Here is a 20,054-nt window from a genome sequence, read left to right as displayed (position 1 = left end):
TCACACATGTGAATTGGAGAGAATGAGACGTTGAGATGGTTGGGACAGGCTCCAAGGAATCCTGCTGAAAGAAGCAAGTAAGAGCATCATTTGTTTCCCATGGTTGTTGGGATCACACTGCACTTTGGGTAACGAGAATGTGCATTTGGTTCAAAGTTCATATGACCACTCTCCTGACAACTACAATTCCTTTCACTAGACATATTTTACTGAGCATAAAATAGCACAAATCCAGAAGATAAAGTGCAGGCCAGCACCAGCATGTGGGCCTGGGAATTCAGTCCAGCTTGGGTGTGAGTGCACAGACACTTATGCACACAAACGGACACACACATGCAAGCATACACATGTTAAATAAAACTACCAAGCTTGCACATTTCATCATCCTGCAATCTATGGCACCTCATCAAGCTGCATTCCTTTTAAAAATAACGTCATCTTGTACATACACGCCAACTTTCTTTTCTTGGTTAATGCACATGTCAAATTCATAAAAAAAACAGAAGAAAACTCATTGCAATAGGTTTGTTTAAAGGGAAGCAAATTAAATGGGTCTGTGACGATAACAGTATGTCCAGTTGTGATAACAATATGTCCAGTTGTAATTCATTACCCTAATACTGGTGAATATATTCATGAACAAAGTAAATGTATTGCCTAAAAGAAGAAAAAAACAAAACAAGAAATGCTACTGTTAAAGTTCCAACAGCTACTGGTTTCACTTGTGCTTCTCAATCAGGGAAAATATTCTTTCCACAGCTCCCAACACTTTATTTTGCTTCCTGCCAATCTTGCAAATAAATCATCTTGTGTGTCCTTTACTCATACATAAATGCTTCCTGGTGCTTGATTGCTTCCCCAATGTGGCATTTGATTTCAAACTGCCATTTTACCTTTATAAACATTTAAAACATCCCAGGCAGGAGGAGAATACCCAAAGGCAGAGGAAAATGAATCTGTAAATCAGCAGAGTATATTTTACAGTGTATCTCGTTTTCTGTGTTTACCAGAAATCTCTCTCTGCATCCAATATGGCATTCCCAATCTAGGTGCAGGGCAGTCAGTTCACATCTGGGAACTCCAGCCAAGAAGCTCTGGTATCAACATATTTAATTTATTATTACTATTATTGCAACAGAGCAGTTTTCCCATGATTAGTGAAACAGAAACATTATTTCAGAATCTGCAGGCAGATCATGAAAAAGGGATGGGGGATAGGTAGAGAAAAGCAGAAAATAGAGGAAATCGTTGTAGTATAAGTTACCACATGATTTTTGTAGTAAACAATAGTATATGACGTGCAATAGTGCAATTTTCCTTTGCTAGTCCAGCAATACAAGTCTTAATAGGAAGTCCACTGATCATGCTTTCTTGCATTTCAAAATTAATTGCGTGTTTGCCGAGGGCTAGAGTTTCTGCCAGACTTCTGACTCTGAGTGGAATCGCTGTGGCTCGAATCACTTTTACTCAGTCCAAGATGACGGAGCTTCATATCCCAACGCTGTGAAATTCAAAACAGAAGATAGTCACATGTACATATCACCAGAGTCATTTATTCCTCTATTACTGCACCTGAATAAGATTACAAAGTCAGATTGCTAAAGCATTTTGCTCTCATTCCAAAAGTATAACATCAATAACTCCATGCAACAGTTAAAACGATGTTAGAAGAAGAGTTTTAAAACTGAAGAGTTAGAAAGTAAAAAGTAAAGTTGAAGGGAGCTCTAGTGGCCAGTGGCAATCCCACATTGCACTGCAATCCCAGAGGCAAGGGGTTCTAATTCGCCAGATGCTCTGCTGTAGAAAGAGGAGCAATCTCCTCCTGTACCAGTTGAATCTGATTTGACAGTACACAAACACACAGAATAACAAAAGAAACAAAGTTGGTCATCCACTAGATACAGTTCAATAATGCTTTCGTAAAATTCATCATCTATAAGTGGGGAGACAAGAATCTACTTGTCTCTCACAACCCTTCTCAAACACAAACACACACACACACACACACACACACACACACACACACACTCACTCCCACCCCTCAGAAAATGGATTTACTCAGAATTAAAAGGAAGGGCTATTCTTCATCTCCCTCAGATAAGACACATACAATATAAGCATGGCCTTTGAAAACTTGTCTGAATTGAGTAGTTTGTTGTGTTGATTTTTTAAAAAAATGGATATTTGGGGAATATAACAAAATTTTAAAAAATATTTCTCTATGTAACATCTCCCAAGTTCAACAGACAAATTAGACAAGGTTTTGCCCTTAATTCTAACTCTACAAGGAAGACATTACCAATAATGATTGTCAAGCACTATCAACTTTACCAGTATTTCATAGGAACAATGTTAGCATTGTGTGTAAAACAGTAAATTAAAAGGAAACAATTTTATGAGTAGTACAGGCTGTGGATAAGAACTATAACAGCAATTCTCAAATGTTAGCAGAAATCACCTAAAAAGATATTGCTAGTAACTCAGGTTCTGATTCAGCAGTTTTTGGTTAGAGCCCAAGATTATCATCCCAAATTCTCTGGTGACACAAATGTTGCTTGTCCAGAGAACACATGAGTTGCAAAAAGGTAACATCAGATGGCCCAGGTTTAAATTCTGGCTTTATTTAACACTGCTTATTGAAATTTCTAGTCATCATTTCCATCACTTAAAAAACTAGTTTTAAGACCATTCTGAATTGTTGTTGCTGTGTGCCATCAAGTCGCTTGCGACTCATAGTGACCTATGTACAAGAGCCCTAAATGCCATTCTATCCTCTGCCAACCTACCCATCTCAAACACACTCATTCCCACCACTCCAGTCACAGAATCGATGCATCTCATAGAAGGTCTTCCTCTCCTGCGCCGCCCCTCCACTCTGCCAAACATGATGTCCCTCTCCAAGGACCAGTCCCTCCTTGCAACATGCCCAAAATATGTCAGACGAAGCTTCAGAATCCTTGACTCCAAGGAGCATTCCGACTTCACCTTCTCCAGGACGTACCTGTTTGTTCTCCTCTCAGTCCATGGTATATTCAACACTCTTCTCCAGCACCACAACTCAAGGGCATCAATTCTCTATCATCCCTATTCACTTTCCTGCTCTCTGATGCATAGCACCTAATTGTGAAGACTATAGCCCAGATCAGGCACACCTTAAGTCTCCAGCCTGACGTCATTGCTCTTCAGTACTCTTGAGAGGTCCCTCACAGCTGACTTTCCCAATGCAATTTGTCTCTTAATTTCCTGGCTGCTGTTACCAAGAGTGTTGATTGTGGAACCAAGTAAACTAAAACTGTTAACTATCTCAATCTCTTCACCATCCATACTGATGCTGCCAATTGGCCCCATGGTGAGAATCTTTGTGTTCTAGATGTTGAATTTCAATCCATATTGAAGGCTGCAGTCCTTGACCTTCTACAGTAAGCGCCTCAGGTCCTCCTCAGCAAGCAGGGTTGTGTCAGCCGCATAACGCAGGTTGTTGATGATTCTTCCACCAATCCTGATGCCACATTCCTCCTCATACAGCCCAGCGTCTCAGATGATCTGTTCTGAGTACAGATCGAAAAGGTATGGAGACAAAATACATCCCTGACAGACCCCCTTCTTGATTTTGAACCAGATAGTGTCTCCTTGGTCTGTTCTGACGACTGTCTCTTGGTCCAAGTATAGGTTTTGCAATAGCACAATCAAATGTTCTGGGATTCCCATTCCTCTCAGAGTCAGCCATAGCTTGTTGTGATCCACACAAAAGCCTTTGCATAGTCAATGAGGCACAGATAAACATTCTTCTGGTATTCTCTGCTTTCTGCCAAGATCCGTCTAACATTAGCTATAAGACCATTCTAAATATTAATTGATAAAAATGTATAAAGTGCTTAGCATGAAATATCAACAATTGTCAGGATTTCTTTTTAATTACTGGAAGTGATTGCTTCATCATTTAGCACCCTGCATGATTTAAAATGTTTTCTTTGTCATAGCTAAGACAGTTATGCAATGTTCAACTCCTTAAGGGGACCCAATATTTGGGCCAATTTGAACAATCTTCCTTTGCAAAGACAGGGAAATAACCATTTGTCTGGAAATATACGATGTTTAAAAAAATTATTTTGATGTACTGAGCAAAGAAAAGGGTGGGGGAAGAAAGGTAGTCAGGAATGATGCTTATTAAAAATAGAGAAAGTTAATATCCTCCCCAAAGCTCTTTCATACATCATCCTCAAACTGACTAGAACATTACAGTTAGGATGGATCTCAATCATTGTAGCCAAAAGAGGGGTTTTTTTTTCCCCACCAAAGCCTTTTAGCCCTGAAGTATCTAGCAATCAAACAAAATTCATTTCAGTTGTTGGTTTCATTTCTTCCCTTTATCCTGGTTAAATCCAGACATAAAACAAATGACCTCACAAAAAATCACCTCAGTAAATTCCCTGTAGAAGACAACTGGAAATATGTTCCCTCACTAAGAAACAGGACAGACATGGCACGTGCCTGGAGCCTTTACAAAATTATATTGTTTTGGTACCAAAAGAGAAGCAGTACACCTTGTTACATGCTTTGTAGCAGGGATGTTGAAAGCTCTTCCAACTGGTACAGGAATTTAGGACAAATTCCTGTTCTGCATTAGCAAGCAGAAAACTGAATTAAAAGAACAGTTAAGAGATTCCAACATACTGAAGAAGAGAAACATTATTATTTTTTTTTTAACAAACACCAAACTTACTTAGGAAAGATGCAAATATAGAGCTCCTAGAAATCGAAACTTGGAGTTCATCTCACCTTTGACAAAAACACTGGGGGTATGGGTTAAAGTGCTTGCTGCAGGATGGTTTCTCCACGATAAATAAATCCCCTCAAATTTCTGGAGGTCACTAAAGCCCAAGTGTGTCTGCTGTGTCAAGTGCCAGATGTTAAAGACAAACTGCCCGAGGGAGCGTAACCCACCCTGCAAATGTTTTCCAAGCCTTCAAGCTCACAGAGGGGAGAGGATGTATTATGTTCGGGACAGATTCCACTCGCCCTCACAAATATTCTTTAAGAATCTTTGTCCCTTTTTACACACTCCTCCACATTATTTTCATTGAAATAGATTTACTTAGGGCAGGAAGAAGATAATCCGTTGTAATAGTTTGCTACATGATTTTTCAAAATATGTTAACAGCAGATCTAAGTGTCATTAGCTTAAAGACAAACATTATTGCTCTCAGAGTCAGATTGTGTTTGATCACTTAAACACAAATGAATGTGGTTGCTACTTATATACAAGAATTGATTTCTATGTATTTTGAGACAGTCATTCACAGTTTCCTACTCCTTACATAGTCTTTCCTCCTTTGATTCAGAGTCCTTGAGTTGTATAATCTGTTAATGTACTTGGCTACTACTCAAAAAGTTAGAGGGTTGAGTTCATGCAGAAGTAATTCAGAAGAAAGCCTTGCTGATCTGCTTCCAAAACATTGTTGCTGTTAAGTGCTGTTGAGTCATACACGACTCATAGCAACCCTATGAACAAAAGACCTGAACACTGTCCATCGTTTCTCCAAGTTCATAGAGTTTCTGGAGGCAAGCTATTTCAGAAATGGATGCCACTCCTGCTTCCAAGCTTGTTTTAATCAAGGAGCTCCACCAAACACTGTCCACCATGCGTATCCATTATCGCATCTGACACATCAGTGTCACAGTGTTTAGCATCACAGCAACCACAAGTTACCTCTGTACAGCAAATGGACAGACTAGTGCTATATGACCTAGAAGAATGTTTGACCCAAAACAATTAAAACCAGCCCTGAGGGCCATAGATTAAAGTCACCCATCTTTGGCTTGGTAGCATACATTTCTATCCACTAGACCAACAGAGCTCTCTCTGAAACTTCTATGGAGCACACTTCTCCTTTGATGCATGTGAGGTTGCCAGGAATCAGAATTAACTCTGAGGTAAGGTTTCTCCCCCTTAGCATTATGCACAATTTAAAACTATATATCCTAACCTCTCCAGGCAGTCTTTGTTGTTGTTAGATCCCATCAAATACAAATCATAGAGACCCTGTGAACAACAGGTCTGAACCTTATTCTATCTTGTGCCAACCTCATAATCTCTGACACATTTGAGCATATTGCTGTGGTCACTGTATCAACACAAGGATAGATATAAGATCCAGTTTAGATCAATGAAATGCAAGCCAAAGGTAATGGGGTTCCTGGGAACAACTTTTCCTTCCTCTTTCATTGCTTCTGAAATGGACACAGGAGGTGAGCCACCATCTTGTGGACTCCAGGCAAGTGTAAGCACATATACAATACTCATCAGATTCCTAGTACAGAGCTCTAGAAGGAGCCAGGAGATCTACTGGAGACTTGGAGTCTCCTTATCAACACTTCTCACTGGAACAAACTAGACCATGGCAATTAGGTCTCTAAATGTACAATGTGAGGAATTTGTCCCTTAAATAAAATAAACATCAAAGACAAACTCAATTCTTAGAGTTTTTGCTATATTTATCTCACATTTTAAGATTTACCATGTATTTGAGGGTAACTCTCTGACTTAAATGACAAGTGGTTGGTTTTCTAGGTTGTATGTATCGCCTGGGAGATACAATATAAACTTACCTTCACTTTTTTACCAAGTCGATCCTTCCATTTCTCAGCTATGGAACCTTCTACCAAGAGCAATCTGTATATGGTAGAGAAACAATTTTGAAAAGTTATAAAAAGTTAGAACACATCACTGGTAAATACAAGGAATCAGTGCCAAGACTTAATCTATCTAATCTGGATTGGGACAGCAACAATATAGAACAGAAATTTTTATCCTTTTAGGGGTCATGGACTCTAAGAATCAAATAAACATCATGGGTCCTCTCCTCAAGGGGAAAAAATACCTCCCAGAAAATGCATACAGAAACTTTACTGTTCAGCATGAAAAATTCCAAGGTCAAGTGAAAACTCATCTATGTTCCCCTCGCAAGTACACAAGCCTTAACAGTAAGAGCTCTGAAGGGAAATGCCATCAGAATGAGATTGCCAAAAAGTTTGTCTGAGTCTTTAAGAAGTAGATTACCTGGAGCGCTCCTCATCTTCATAGCCCATAATGATGTATTCCTCGTTAACATTAAGTGGAGGGCACAGGCAGCCAGAGCTGGTATAAAGGTTCACCGTGTCTCTTGGGATGTTTACCAGAGAAGCCTTCAAAATCTCCTTCACTTCAACCACAGCTGTCACATCATGGCACTTTGTCTTCACCTCCTTAACTTTTGCTCGAATGACTAAGGGGGGGAATAAAAAACCCAAATAAACAATAAAGCTGAAATGCTACACAACAAATGCGTGCGCCTTCAAGAACAAAAACGACACATGGGCCTCTTTGGTATCAATTCTCTATTGCCTAATGTTCAACGAATGGAAGGAAAGAAAGTCATCAGATCTTATTGCTTTAGATTGTGGTGGACTGACAAACTGAACAACACCGCTGCTCCCTTATATGTGACGCCTTGCTCCCTTACAATGGTGTGTGTGCTTACATTTGTGTGTCTATGTGCATATGTGGCCTGCGTTTCATTGTAAGAAATACATACAAATAATCAAAAGTTAAGGGAATTTTCCAATACAATTTTCCTCTCATTCTAATTGCTGCCTACAAGAACTTAAACTATGCGAACTTCACGACAGAGAAAGAGTTAGTACTAAGATAGGATTTGTTTCCTTGTCTTGGTATGCTTTTGTCAAGACTATTAACATATATTCTAAAGAGCTGGTGTGGAGGAAGGGGAGGTGACGCTTTATAAAGTTTCCCTTTCTTGTAATGTCCTCAGATTGATTTTCCAATATCAATGTGCTCTTAGGTCACTGTTCAGACAGCAGCCACATTGCTCCTTGGTTGTAGAATGGATTACTTTCTATATATTTTATTTATAAATAAAAATTATTACTAGACTTTATTTTCTTTAGCCTCTAATACCCTAACATTGCTTCCATACACATGCTATGGAATATGTTCTAAAACATCAGTTTTTTTTTAATCTAACTCTCTCAGTCAATATTCTAGGGTCCAATTTATCACACATGATTCAGCTACCTTCTCATTCTGAAGCTAGAACATCTTTAAAAAAGAAATCAATCTATTTTCAAAGACAAAGTATTTGACTGAGAAGCTAACAAAGTACCTTTCTTCATCTTTTCTGTATTTTTCCCTTGAGACAGAGGAAGGTTCTTTAGATTTGTATTTTAGGCAAATGAGTTTTTACTTTTTATTGAAGAAAAGAGACTGTGAAAAGGCCTTGGATGCAGAGAAACTGCCCGGTAGTGAGAAAGCAGTGACTTTTTGCCCAGACACCTTACTTGTTCTAACTCAGTATCCACAAAAGGTATGTAAAAGAATCTATGTTCCAAACTTAGACACTCATCTGCAAACCACTTACATCTTCATTCTTTTCCACATACTTTAGGGATTTGAGAACTACAAAAGAATGAGGGGAAACAACCTATAGAAATACAAGGCCAGATATAAATTATCCAGTTTCATCAGAAATTGAATCAGTCATAATCCAATAGTACAAATGAGAGCGATGAAGTTACTAATGAATTCTAAGAAACTCTAGCACCACTGTTACATTGAGGAGGATTGCAACTAATATGATGAAACAGTGTATGTGTAAATGACTGAGTGAGAAACTAATGTACTCTGTAAACTTTCACCCAAACTACAATAAAAGGTTAAAGAAAGGGGCATTGGGGGTGAAAACCAAGCCAAAACCTTATTTTGACTTCAGTGAATTAATTGCCTGAGAACTTGCAGCAAGCTGTCCAGCTGTCCCTGTTGGGTGAAGCTGGCAAGCAGTCCCTTGCTATTGCTGTTATAAACTGTATTTTAACATAAAATAAGATTGCTCTTTTGAAATGGCATCTGGGAGAATCAAATGATAAATTCACAGTCCCAGCGAGGACTTTCCTGTGTCCTGGCTGAAGTGAAGGAGGTTCATAGCATCCCTCAAATACTAGAGATTAGAGATCTGGGCAATGTTCTCAAACTAACGATTTATTTACCTAATGTGTCTCCTATTTTCATTAGAAATTTTTAACACATGTACCCACTCCAAGATAAATACATTTCTACAAGAGTCATTTTATTATCCAAGTAATTTTGAGAGTGCTCAAGAGTTTTGACTGACTTCATGTGAATGAAACAGCATGTTGTTTTTTTGGTTTGGAGTATTTTTAAAAATGTATGGGGTTTTTTTTTAAATTATCAGTAGCTCACACCAATACTTGGATTTCCTGATAGACACAAGCAGATATTACAAGATAATTATTAGCCTTTTTTTCAAAGTAAACATTCTTTTTCCCTTCCAATTCTTTCCCCTATCTAATTAATTGCTTGTCTTTTCCAACTGAGACAAAAGCTCTAAACAAATTAAAATCCTGGACAGCGCAGGAAGGGAAGACCTTAATGAGATGGATTGACTCAATGACTGGAATAATGGGGGTAGATGTATCAGAGATGGTGAAGTCGGCTCAGGATAGCACTGTTGTACGTAGGGTCTCTATCGAGTCGCAGGCAACTCAATGGCACATAACAACAACAATGGATAATATGGTTATCACTTGGCCATGAGAAAGAAATTATCTGCTCCTTTCCACTGTATGTGTTCCCTAATATCTTATCATATTTATTCAGCTACTTTTCTTAAGATCTTCCTTTTCTATGACTAGTGACCATTAGTATTTTGATTTTTACCAGATATACCTGCACCATCCATTAAAGCATTGATAAAGTTGGATAAAGTTAAAGTTAACATGTAAAGATGCATAAAGTCAGTACCAACTCAACTAAATTTATAGGATTTTTTTCATATTAGTGTTTTCATTTCTAGTATATCTATACTTAAAATTAATAAAGTATTTACCCACTCTTAGAAAAGTAAACTCCTAAAATTAAGAGACTCAAAAGTTTTCTCATCAACTTGTAAAAAAACAAGTCCCCAGATAAGCAGTTAGTTTGGATTCTTACGTAAACATAACCTTCTAACCTTGGCAGCTGCAACCATTGCTGGGTAACAGATAGAAGATCATTCTTAAGATGAGTAAGTAGTAAGCAAAACAAAAGAATATTTTATATATATATATGATACTATCAAAGGGAAACTTGGTGCATTATAAACGTCACTTTAAACTGAACTATAGTGAGAATTTACTACTTCAAACCTTTAAACATTTACTATCAGATGGGACTCTTACAGAGGTTTACACATTTCTCTCCTTCCAATTTCTATAAAGCATAAAAGTATAAATAAAACTTCTCTTATATGTCCAACAATCTCTAAAATAGTACATGCTGTTGTTGATTGCCATCGAGTTGAGCACAGCTCATAGCGACCCTATGAACAAAAGGCCTGAAGTCCCTCTACAACTATCAACATTTATCATATAAAATAATAGATGTGGGGAGCTCTGGTGGCCTAGTGGCAAGGAGCTGCAACTACAATCCCAGAGGCGCAAGGTTCAAATCCACCAGGTGCTCTGCCGTGGAAGGAGGGGCAGTCTCCTCCTGTACCTGTCAGATCTGATTTGACAGTACACTCACACAAAAATAATAAAATTAAAAAAAAGAAAGAGTTTTAAAAAAAATAATAATAGATGTATGTTCATTGACTCAACATCACAAATCTTCTATTAATCTCATACATGCTAGAAACAAAAAATCACAAGCAAATGCCTATAGAATGTGGTAAACAATGATTTCTTCATATTTATCAAATGGAAACTTTTTACTGAGTCTTCTAATATGATAATAATTGACAGTTACTACTCAGAAGCACACCAGGACCCAAAAGTATATTCTGGGTAGCCAAAGAAAGAACTATCTTCTAGATGCCAGATCTTGTTAAAAGCCCACAGGCCCAGCAAGGCCAGGCTTTAGAAAGCTTAGTTAAAAGCTCAACTGAAAATTGAGTTTATTAGGTCGTCACATTACTTGTGTTGTTTTTGTAGTATGATTTTCTAATAAACTCAGTGGAAAAGCTATCAGTGCAATGGTATTTACCAAACTCAACTGGGTGGGGGTGGGGCGAAGCCTAACGACCCTGTGCCAGGTACTGGGGTAGGTGTTTCCTGTACTGTCTTATTTAACACCATCTTATTTAATGTCACATTTCTGTACAATATAGTATTTAACATCTCACTTCTAGTGTTGTTGTTGTTAAAATGTTAATTGAAAGCTAGCAACTCCTTTTGTGTGTTACTTCCTACCTCTGTCAAAATTTTCCAGTAGATACACTGACTGAAGAAATCAAGTTTGAATCATTTAACCGTCCTTAGACATCAAAGTGTTCTTCTATTCGCCTCAATTTCGGGCATACTCTGAAATAACAGTTCAGCTCAAATTCTCTTCAGTCTCCAGACAGAGAAGAGACTTACCTATTTTTCAGTTCATTTCTGTGTAGTTTAACTGGATGTTATTATTTTTGTGTGCCTTCGAGTCATAACGACCCTTAGTTGAACCTCCAGTGGGTTCTCAGAGGCAGTAAATGGCAAGAGGAGATTATTCGCCCTTCTCCCATCTCCCGAGAAGCATCTGGAGGATTAGAACTGCATGTGTTTGGGATTGCAGTGCAGCTTCTTACCATTTGATCACCAGAGCAATATCCAGTTATTATTACATCCAATATTAATTGGATGTTGCTATCTATAACAGGGAGTCACAACCTACCACAGCTGACCCTCCAGCAAGTTTCCAGAGGCAGTTAATCACAAGGGAGGAATTTGTTCATTTTTCTCCCATGGAACAACTGGTGGATTGAACCATGCATGGGGATTGTAGCTTTCTTACTACTAGGCCACCAGATTTTCAACTGGATGGGTCTAAAATGTTAGTTAATACTGATAAATATGTTCTGAATTTTTTCTGAGTGGTACAAACAGTTCATTTACTCAAAATGTTCAAGGTTTAAGTTGATCTAGAGGTATTGCAAAGAAAGACCCATAATCTATTTCTCAAAATCAGCTACTTAAAGCCCTGTGGGGGTACTTTATCCCCAACCCCTGGATCTAAGAAGAAGATCATTGCTTTTTCTTGTATTTTGAATGAGATTAAAATTTCATTCAATAATTTATATTTTGTTTCATGACATTGGTTGCAATCCCCTTAACTGGAATAACAATCTTCTTGCTTATTACCTCAGTTTCCTGTTTCCATTTGTCTGTCCTTTTCACCCATTTTTTTTCTTTCTGAGCTCTGCTTTAGGATAAATGCTGCCTTCCCTCCCAGCCCCCAGCCTCATATAGTCAATTGTTTTAAGAAGTAGGTTCCTCCCAGGCATTCTTCATTTAACTGATCTATTGTTTGGTTTAGAGTTAATCCCTAGGATGGATTCAATTAAAGCCTTAGAAGGAATTCAGGGATTCTACCAAGCAGAACCAACTCATAGCTGACCCTCCAAGGTTTTAGAAGCTGCAAATCATATAGGAAGAGACTGTCTTTCATTCACAGAGCAGCTGGTGCATTTGAACCAGAGCCTTCAGGTCAGTAAAGTAACTCCTTATTATTTTGTGTCTTTTTATTATTTTTAATGTTGTTCTACAATTTTTTCTTCCTTTCTTATCCACAGCCTGCTATTGTGATCTTTACCAGAGCATTCAGTAGTGGTAACTGGGCACAATCTAGTTCTTCTCACATCAGGTTCGTGGAGGCAGTGATTGAAGTAGTCCACTAGTCCTTGGACTAATTGTTTTCTTCAGTTGTATTTCACTATCTTTTACTCCAGATTAAGAGAAATGACTAATTGCATCATAAATTGTCCTTCTCAAGCTTTAAATACCCTCATTGCTATTCAAAGAAGATTGCAGAACATTGTTCCTGTGGAATATGTTATACTAATGACCCAGATATCCCCCTGTGACTATGGCCCAAGTGACTTTAAAAGGGAGAATAAAACCTTATAGATAATAAAATTCATAGGCACTAGTTGACCCTTAATCAAATTACCTAAGTCAACATTACCAATATCATATGACTACTAATGTGGTAAATTAAGGACATCTCATTTATATAGTATATTCACTTAAAATAGCAGTGACCTGAGTCTAAATATAAAGAAAAAGACAAATTCAAATTCAAGGACAGACTACTGAACTGGACTGTCTTCTTAAAAAAATGTTGAGGTCATGAAAGAAAAAGGAAAGCTGAGACTGTTTCATATTAAGTAAATTGAAGAGACATGGCAGTTAAATGTAACACTGGGTATAGGATTTAGGGGCAGAGAACTGGCTATAAAGAACATGACAGTACAGGTTAAAATTTGAACATGGATATTAGTGTTATATATAGGCAACGTGAGTTTGTTGTTATGTTGTTTTTAGGTGCTGTTGAGTCAAGTATGACTTATAGCAACCCTGTCAACCAAAGACCTTAGCCCAGCCCTGTCCTGTACCATCCTCACACTTCCTGATACACAAGAGCCAATTGCAGTAGTTATTGTGTCAATCCACCTGGTCGAGGGTCTTCCTCTCCTTTGCTGACCCTCCACCCATCCCAACATCATGTCCCTCTCCAAGGAATAGCACCTCCTAGCAACATGTATCGATTGATAAACAATATTTGTTATTCATTTCAACTGACTTCCAATCTGGGCTCTACCACTACATTACTATAATTATCTTCTTTGTTTACTGTTTGTTCATAGGGTTTTAAAAAGCCTTTTATTTAGGAAGCAGATGGCCCATCCTGCTCCCTTGTCTGTCTTAATCCGAGAGCTCCATCAAAACCCAGCCACAACGGGGAAACTCTTTTGGAATTTGACACACCAGTGGCAAAGATTTCAGTATCACAGCAATCCCACGTAACCTCAGTACAGCAAACTTACAGACAAGTGCTGTAGCAAATAAAACAATGTTCTCTTCAAATACAATCAGCCTTCGGGCCCAACTGACTTATACAAGGAAATGTAGTTTTTATTAAAAACAAAATTTTAAAAAATCTTATCGTTCTTCTTTGACATAGAAGATATGACGAGTCAGAATTGACTCAGTTCAATTAATTCAAAATGCTTTAAAAGCAAACATTTATTAGGAATTTTATCCATATGAGACATTTAAATTGTTTCAAGCAAAGTGATTATGCTTTTAAAAGCTGTTGTTTCTTCATTTTTGAGTCATTTTATACACGCACACCTTTTTTTAATTAATAGTGTCTAGTTCTATCATGAATATATGCTTACCATAGTTGTAATTGTTCCGAAAATATGTCTTCTGTGTAGCTCTAATAGGCTTACATTTGCAGCGTTCTGGAAAAGACAACATTTCTCCATAAGCAAAATTTCAATATTCATTTTCTCTGTTTATTTACATTTTGGCATAAAATTAGACCTGAATTTGGTTGTGAGTGGCTTTTAAGCAATTCTCTACATCTTTTTCTCCTGGAACTTATATAGGGTCACTCCAGATAGGAAATGACTTAATGACATTGGGTTTAGTTTTATACAGACTTACTCAACAACGTGATATCTTTCCATCTTCTTTTAAAACACCCAAATCCTAAGAAAATATTGTTTGTCATTTTTGTGGGTCTTCAAAACAAAAGTTATAAGTCCTAACCTCTATACTTGTCGTTACAACTCTATTTTATAACCCAAATGAGTTTATTTGTTATATTAATGATATAGTATTAATGTATGTTGTGTTGTGCATCCATCTATTTTGAAACATGAAAGAACAGATTAAGCACAAGGTAGCAAGTAGGCAGAAATGGGGGAAAGACACACACCAAGAACCTGAAGACTGCCTAAAAATACTCAAAAGACTCAGGGACCATCCTCCAGAGCTGGCAGAAAGAGAAACACTTCCGAGCTGTCACCCCAAATCTGGAATTCTAACTCCCTAACTTTGAGAAAATAAATTTCTGTTTACCAGAATCACTCACTTCTAGTATTTCTCTTACAGCAGCTCTAGATCCCTAAGAAAATCAGTATGCTTGCAAATGTAACCCCTGAATCTTGAGACAAGAATGCCTGGTTCCTATGAAAGGGGAACGAATGCCTAAAGAGAGGCTGTTTTCCATTAGTGCTTAGATAACTGGTTTACCCCTGGGGGAACCACTTAACCTTTATACATGTTTTCTAGATCACACAGTACTCCTCCAATTATTAAAAGGAAGTCAACTAAACAAGCAGGTGTTATGACTCCTGTGGTTTACCGATGAGACTGGTGTTTAAATGACCATATGAGACCAAGCCAAAACCGATAGCCCCTGCTGTCATATTGATGTCGACTCACAGTGACCCTCTATCAGTTTCTGAGGCTGTAAATCTTTACGAGAAGAACTTGTCGGTCTTTCTCCCACACAAAGAAGCTGGTGGCTTAAAACCAGTGCACTTTCCATTAGCAGCACAACTCATAACCACCTGTGCCACCAGGGATCCTTCCTGCCCATGCTGTCGTCTGATTTGCTATCCAGTGTATTTACAATGTAAGTCTTATGAAGGGGGATTTGAATCCCCTTTTATAGGTAGAATAGTTGCCATTTTTAAAAAAGAAAATTTTAATTGTGATTTTAACAAAAGTTTACAAGAGTTAGCTTTTCATTCAATCATTGTTGCACACTTTACCCCCTCTCCCTCTGTATCCCTACCTCAGTTCACTTTTTTAAAAACATTCATTGTTGCACAATTTCTCCCTCCCCCAGTCCTCTTTGCCATATGATAGAGGATGATAGACTATGATAGATGAGTTGTCATTTAAGTCAATAACATTTTTATGTTTCTTGGAAGAAATTACTACACATATATTTTGAAATAAGAAAAATTCATGCTTTAAAAGATATCTGATAGGTGATGGTCAAAATATATTCTTCATACCATGTTGGTGTATGCAATACAAGCTCTGATTACTTCAAGCTATTCCATATATAGTACACACTATGTAACACGTTGGAGAATGAATTTCTATACCTTTTATTTAAAGGTTACACTACCAATGGTATATAGAAAATAACCATGGCAAAACAGACATGATAAACTATAAAATACACTATTACTGTAGGAACCATTTTATTGTATGTAAAGACATCTTTAACACCCTGGAAAATTGCATTAAAAATGAAATTATATGAGTTTCTTTTGTTTTGACATGGAAGGAAAAATGGAGGACAAAACCAGACAAATCATGGACAGATATGTTTTGGTTTAAAACTGTTTTATGCTACTTTTGGAGTCCATTAAAAGGCAGGGGCTAGGGAGCTCTGGTGGCCTAGTGCCAAGAAACTGCACTGCAATCCCATAGATACACAGTTCAAATCCACCAGGTACTCTGCTGGAGAAGGAGATGTAATCTCCTGTACCAGTCAGATCCGATTTGACGGTGCGCGCGCGCGTACACACACACACACACACACACACACACACACACACACACACACACAAAGATAATTTAAAAAAAAAGGCAGGGGCTTTGTTAGCCATTTGACACTGTGTTTCAACTACAAATGAACTTCATTTTCATTTGTGTTTGTAGATACTGTGCCATAAAGCAGTAGCCAAGTGGAGGCTCACTGCCAGCTCTGACTGAGCCATGATAGCGCCTCCTCCGGGGAATCAGCCACTGCCCACTAGGCACAGCGGCTTCCACTGCCCAACAGTTTTTGCTCCAGAGAGAAGTAAGATTTTCTCAATACTATACTATACTTCTCTGTTCTGCAGATAATTTTTAACACATGATTTCTGTGGAGTAAAGTTGTCCACCCAATGAACAGTGTGAACTATTAGTATGAAAGTAGAGGAGTGGGAAAGGGGCACTACAGATTCAATGGCAGCATTCTTGCCTTCCATGAGGGAGACTCAGGGTCAGTTCCTGGCATATATACTCCATGCACAACCACCACCTCTTTGCTAGGTATGGAGGCTTGAGTTTTGCTATAATGCTGAACAGGCAGACCTGGGAATCTGTTTCCAAAATGCAGTAAATGAAAATACAGTCACGATTAATCCTGGGCATGGTGCAGGACTGGACAGGATTTTGTTCTGTCATACATGGAGTCACTAAGAGCTGCTGGGTGACTCACAAAAGGCAGGAACAACACCACAATATCACTTCATGCAGATGTTCCTTAGAAACAACCATGGCAAGATGGGGGGTTATGTAATTTGGACACATACTCAGGAAAGACGAAACACTAGAAAGAGAAATCATGTTTGTAAAGGATGGCAACAGAAAGGAGAGAAACCTTCAGTGACTGATACAGTGGCTGTAACAATCCACTTATATATATTAACCATTGTGAAGATTGCCCATCACCAAGCAATATTTTCTTTTGTTACACATGAGGTCACCAACGGACTTAGAGCAAATATTAACAACATTACTATCAGTGCGTGTTGCTATTTTTGAAGATATAATCTCCAAAAATAATGCATTAATCGAATGTTTGTATTTTTATTAAAAAGTAAACAAGAAGACATTTGTTTTCCTTGCACTGAAATGTTCTACATACTTCAAAGGCAAAGTGAGATGCTTTAAATTAACTGTTAGTGTTGTATACCATCGAGTTGGAACTGACCTATAGCTGACCCTCCCACAGGTTTTCTGAGACAGTAAGCCACATGGCAGAAGATTGCCCATTCTTCTCATGGAGCAGCTGGTGAATTCAAACCACATGCCTGTGGGATTCCAGCATAATTTCTTACCACTAAGCCACCAGAGCTCTCTTAAATTGAGATAACAGAGCTGATATCTGATAGATGGCAAGATCCAAGATGTGTCCATGGGAATGAACAAGTTGGAAAATGAAAAAATTTAAAGCACTACATGGCTAATACACCTTACCATCGAGTTATCCAGATGTCAATAGAGAAACATGCCATTGTGGAAAATGATCTGATAGTTCTTAAATGGATGTTGGACAATATGCATTTTTGTCTTGCAAAAGTCAGTATCTTTCTACCAACACATAGAGATGGTGAAGAAAATCCCCAAAGCAGCATTTAATGCACCAAAGAAATTTAGTACTTAGCGATACATTATTCTGTTATTTATAGTCTATATGAGTTATAGTCAATTCAGTGACACTTAACAATAGCAACATCATTCATAGAATAGTAATTACTGCTATTGCCACTACTGTTAATATATGATCAAACGAAATTTAATTTTAAAATATTCTATACAGATTTCATGGCAGCTTATGAAACAAAAACATCATCTCTCTAATATTCTAATTTATAAAAACATCATCTATTAATTTATGCCTTTGAGTTGTGGTGCTGGAAAAGAGTCCTGAACATACCATGGACCAACAAGAAAACAAATAGGTCTGTCTTGGAGAGGGTGAAACCAAGTTTCCCACTGGAGGCTAGGATTTCGAATCTCTAATTCACATGCTTTGGGCATGTGGCCAGGAGACTCAAGTTCTGAGAGGACATCATGCCCAGAAGGATGAGGGACAGTGCAGGAGAGGAAGACCCCAGATGAGATGGATTGATATAGTAACTGGGGCAGTTGGGGTAGGTGTGTCAGAGTCAGTGAGACTGGCTCAGGACAGGGCAGGCTCAGAACTGCTGTACACAGGGTTGCTACTGAGTCACAGGTGACATGATGGCACCTAAAAATAACAACATTAAGTTTGAACAAGTAAATAATTTATCAACTTTTTTCTTGAGAAAAAAATTTAAAATTTCAATGTATTACTTTTAGTTTTGGAGCTAATAATATTTTAAAGGGATAGGATTTATCAATCATAATATATTCAAGCAATGATATTCTAATCACTATTTTCAAAAGAATAGAATCATGTATGAAGCAAAACAGAAAAAACTGAAAAACAATTTGATAAACAAAAGCAGCCTCAAAAGAAAAGGTACTGCAAGATTCCATTTACATGAATCTAAAGAACAGACACAATTTTATGGTAATAAAAATCAGAACGGTAAGTGCCTCAGAATGGGTTCAATGATTGGGTACATGAGTTTTCAAGTGTGATAAAAACATTTTCTTGATTTTGGTGGATGTAGCATATGCTTAATTTTCATGCATTTTTACTGTAGGCAAATTATACCTTAATAAAGTTCCATTAACATAAAATTTACATAACCAGTTCTTCAATTTTTTTCCAAAAAGTTATGTGTCATTACTTAGCTGTTCTTCATGTGTTTAAAACATTTATTTCCTGGAAAAAAAAAAACACCCTATCTACATACACTGTTGTTGTTAGATGCCGTTGAGTGAATTTTGAATCAGATTGACTTTCTGTCCAACAGAATAAACAAATACATAGGACAAAGAATGTCACATTAACTTCTATTATGGATTAAAGCATTATATGAAAAATGCAATGAGATTGACTGGTGAATTTATGTAATATTATAAGGTCTGAAAAGAAAAAATAACATTTGCTTAATTTAGCTATAAAAGCAAACCTCAAATATTTTAGTGAAGAATTCAATTCCCAGTAGTTTGTACTCAGTAAAAGAGAATTGCTGAAGATTGAGGGATCTAACAAGATATTATAAGAAAAGGAAATTTGGTTTATCCTTTTAGGATTTATGCCACTGAACAATTTAAAATAACCTGCTTTAACAATGTTTCAGGATCCAAGAATCACTTAAGATACAAAAAATAAAAAAAATATGGCCCATTTTCTTTCGTGATAACTTAAATCCCTGAGTTATGAATGTCTTATCTATGTTTAATCTACGGTAATCTATGTTCCCTGTTATATTAAGAATCCAAAGTATGTACAATGGTTGATAATAATAAATGGATGCGACTTGAGCTATGAGTTGGTTCTGACTGAACAGTATACAACAACAACAATAAACTTTCCAACAAACATCAAAATAATATCATTGTATTATTATATTAAAGATCGGAGAGAGGATTGTTTAAAAGGGATCTAGGATTAGGTATTATTGTCGTGACAGGAGTCCACAACTAAGGCTGCATAGTGGAGTAGACTTGGGGGGGGGGTTGTATAGCAATGAAAGAATTTTTCTTTTACTTTTCAAAGAGAAGAATGAGTTGGAGGCAAGGGGTGGACAGGGAGAAAAATGCAACAACAAATGAATGGAAATCCA

The 20,054-nt window shown here is 37.4% G+C and overlaps 1 protein-coding gene across 1 annotated transcript in view; it reads right to left on the bottom strand.

The window, feature by feature from the left end:
- Positions 1-1,101: 1,101 nt before the first annotated feature.
- FRZB (frizzled-related protein) overlaps positions 1,102-20,054 on the bottom strand; it is a 39,349-nt gene continuing 20,396 nt past the window's right edge. Inside the window, exons 3-6 of the mRNA XM_006878779.1 lie at positions 14,211-14,276; positions 7,061-7,265; positions 6,610-6,673; positions 1,102-1,501 (exon numbers count right to left, since the gene is read on the bottom strand). Coding sequence (XP_006878841.1) covers positions 1,385-1,501; positions 6,610-6,673; positions 7,061-7,265; positions 14,211-14,276 — 452 coding nt within the window. The 3' untranslated portion in view covers positions 1,102-1,384. The remainder of the gene's footprint in view (positions 1,502-6,609; positions 6,674-7,060; positions 7,266-14,210; positions 14,277-20,054) is intronic.

This window comes from Elephantulus edwardii, unplaced genomic scaffold (genome assembly GCF_000299155.1).
Source record: "Elephantulus edwardii isolate Elephantulus edwardi_28Jun2011 unplaced genomic scaffold, EleEdw1.0 scaffold00001, whole genome shotgun sequence".
In the NCBI taxonomy this organism is placed as follows: domain Eukaryota; kingdom Metazoa; phylum Chordata; class Mammalia; order Macroscelidea; family Macroscelididae; genus Elephantulus; species Elephantulus edwardii.
This window is presented reverse-complemented; position numbering and strand designations above follow the sequence as displayed.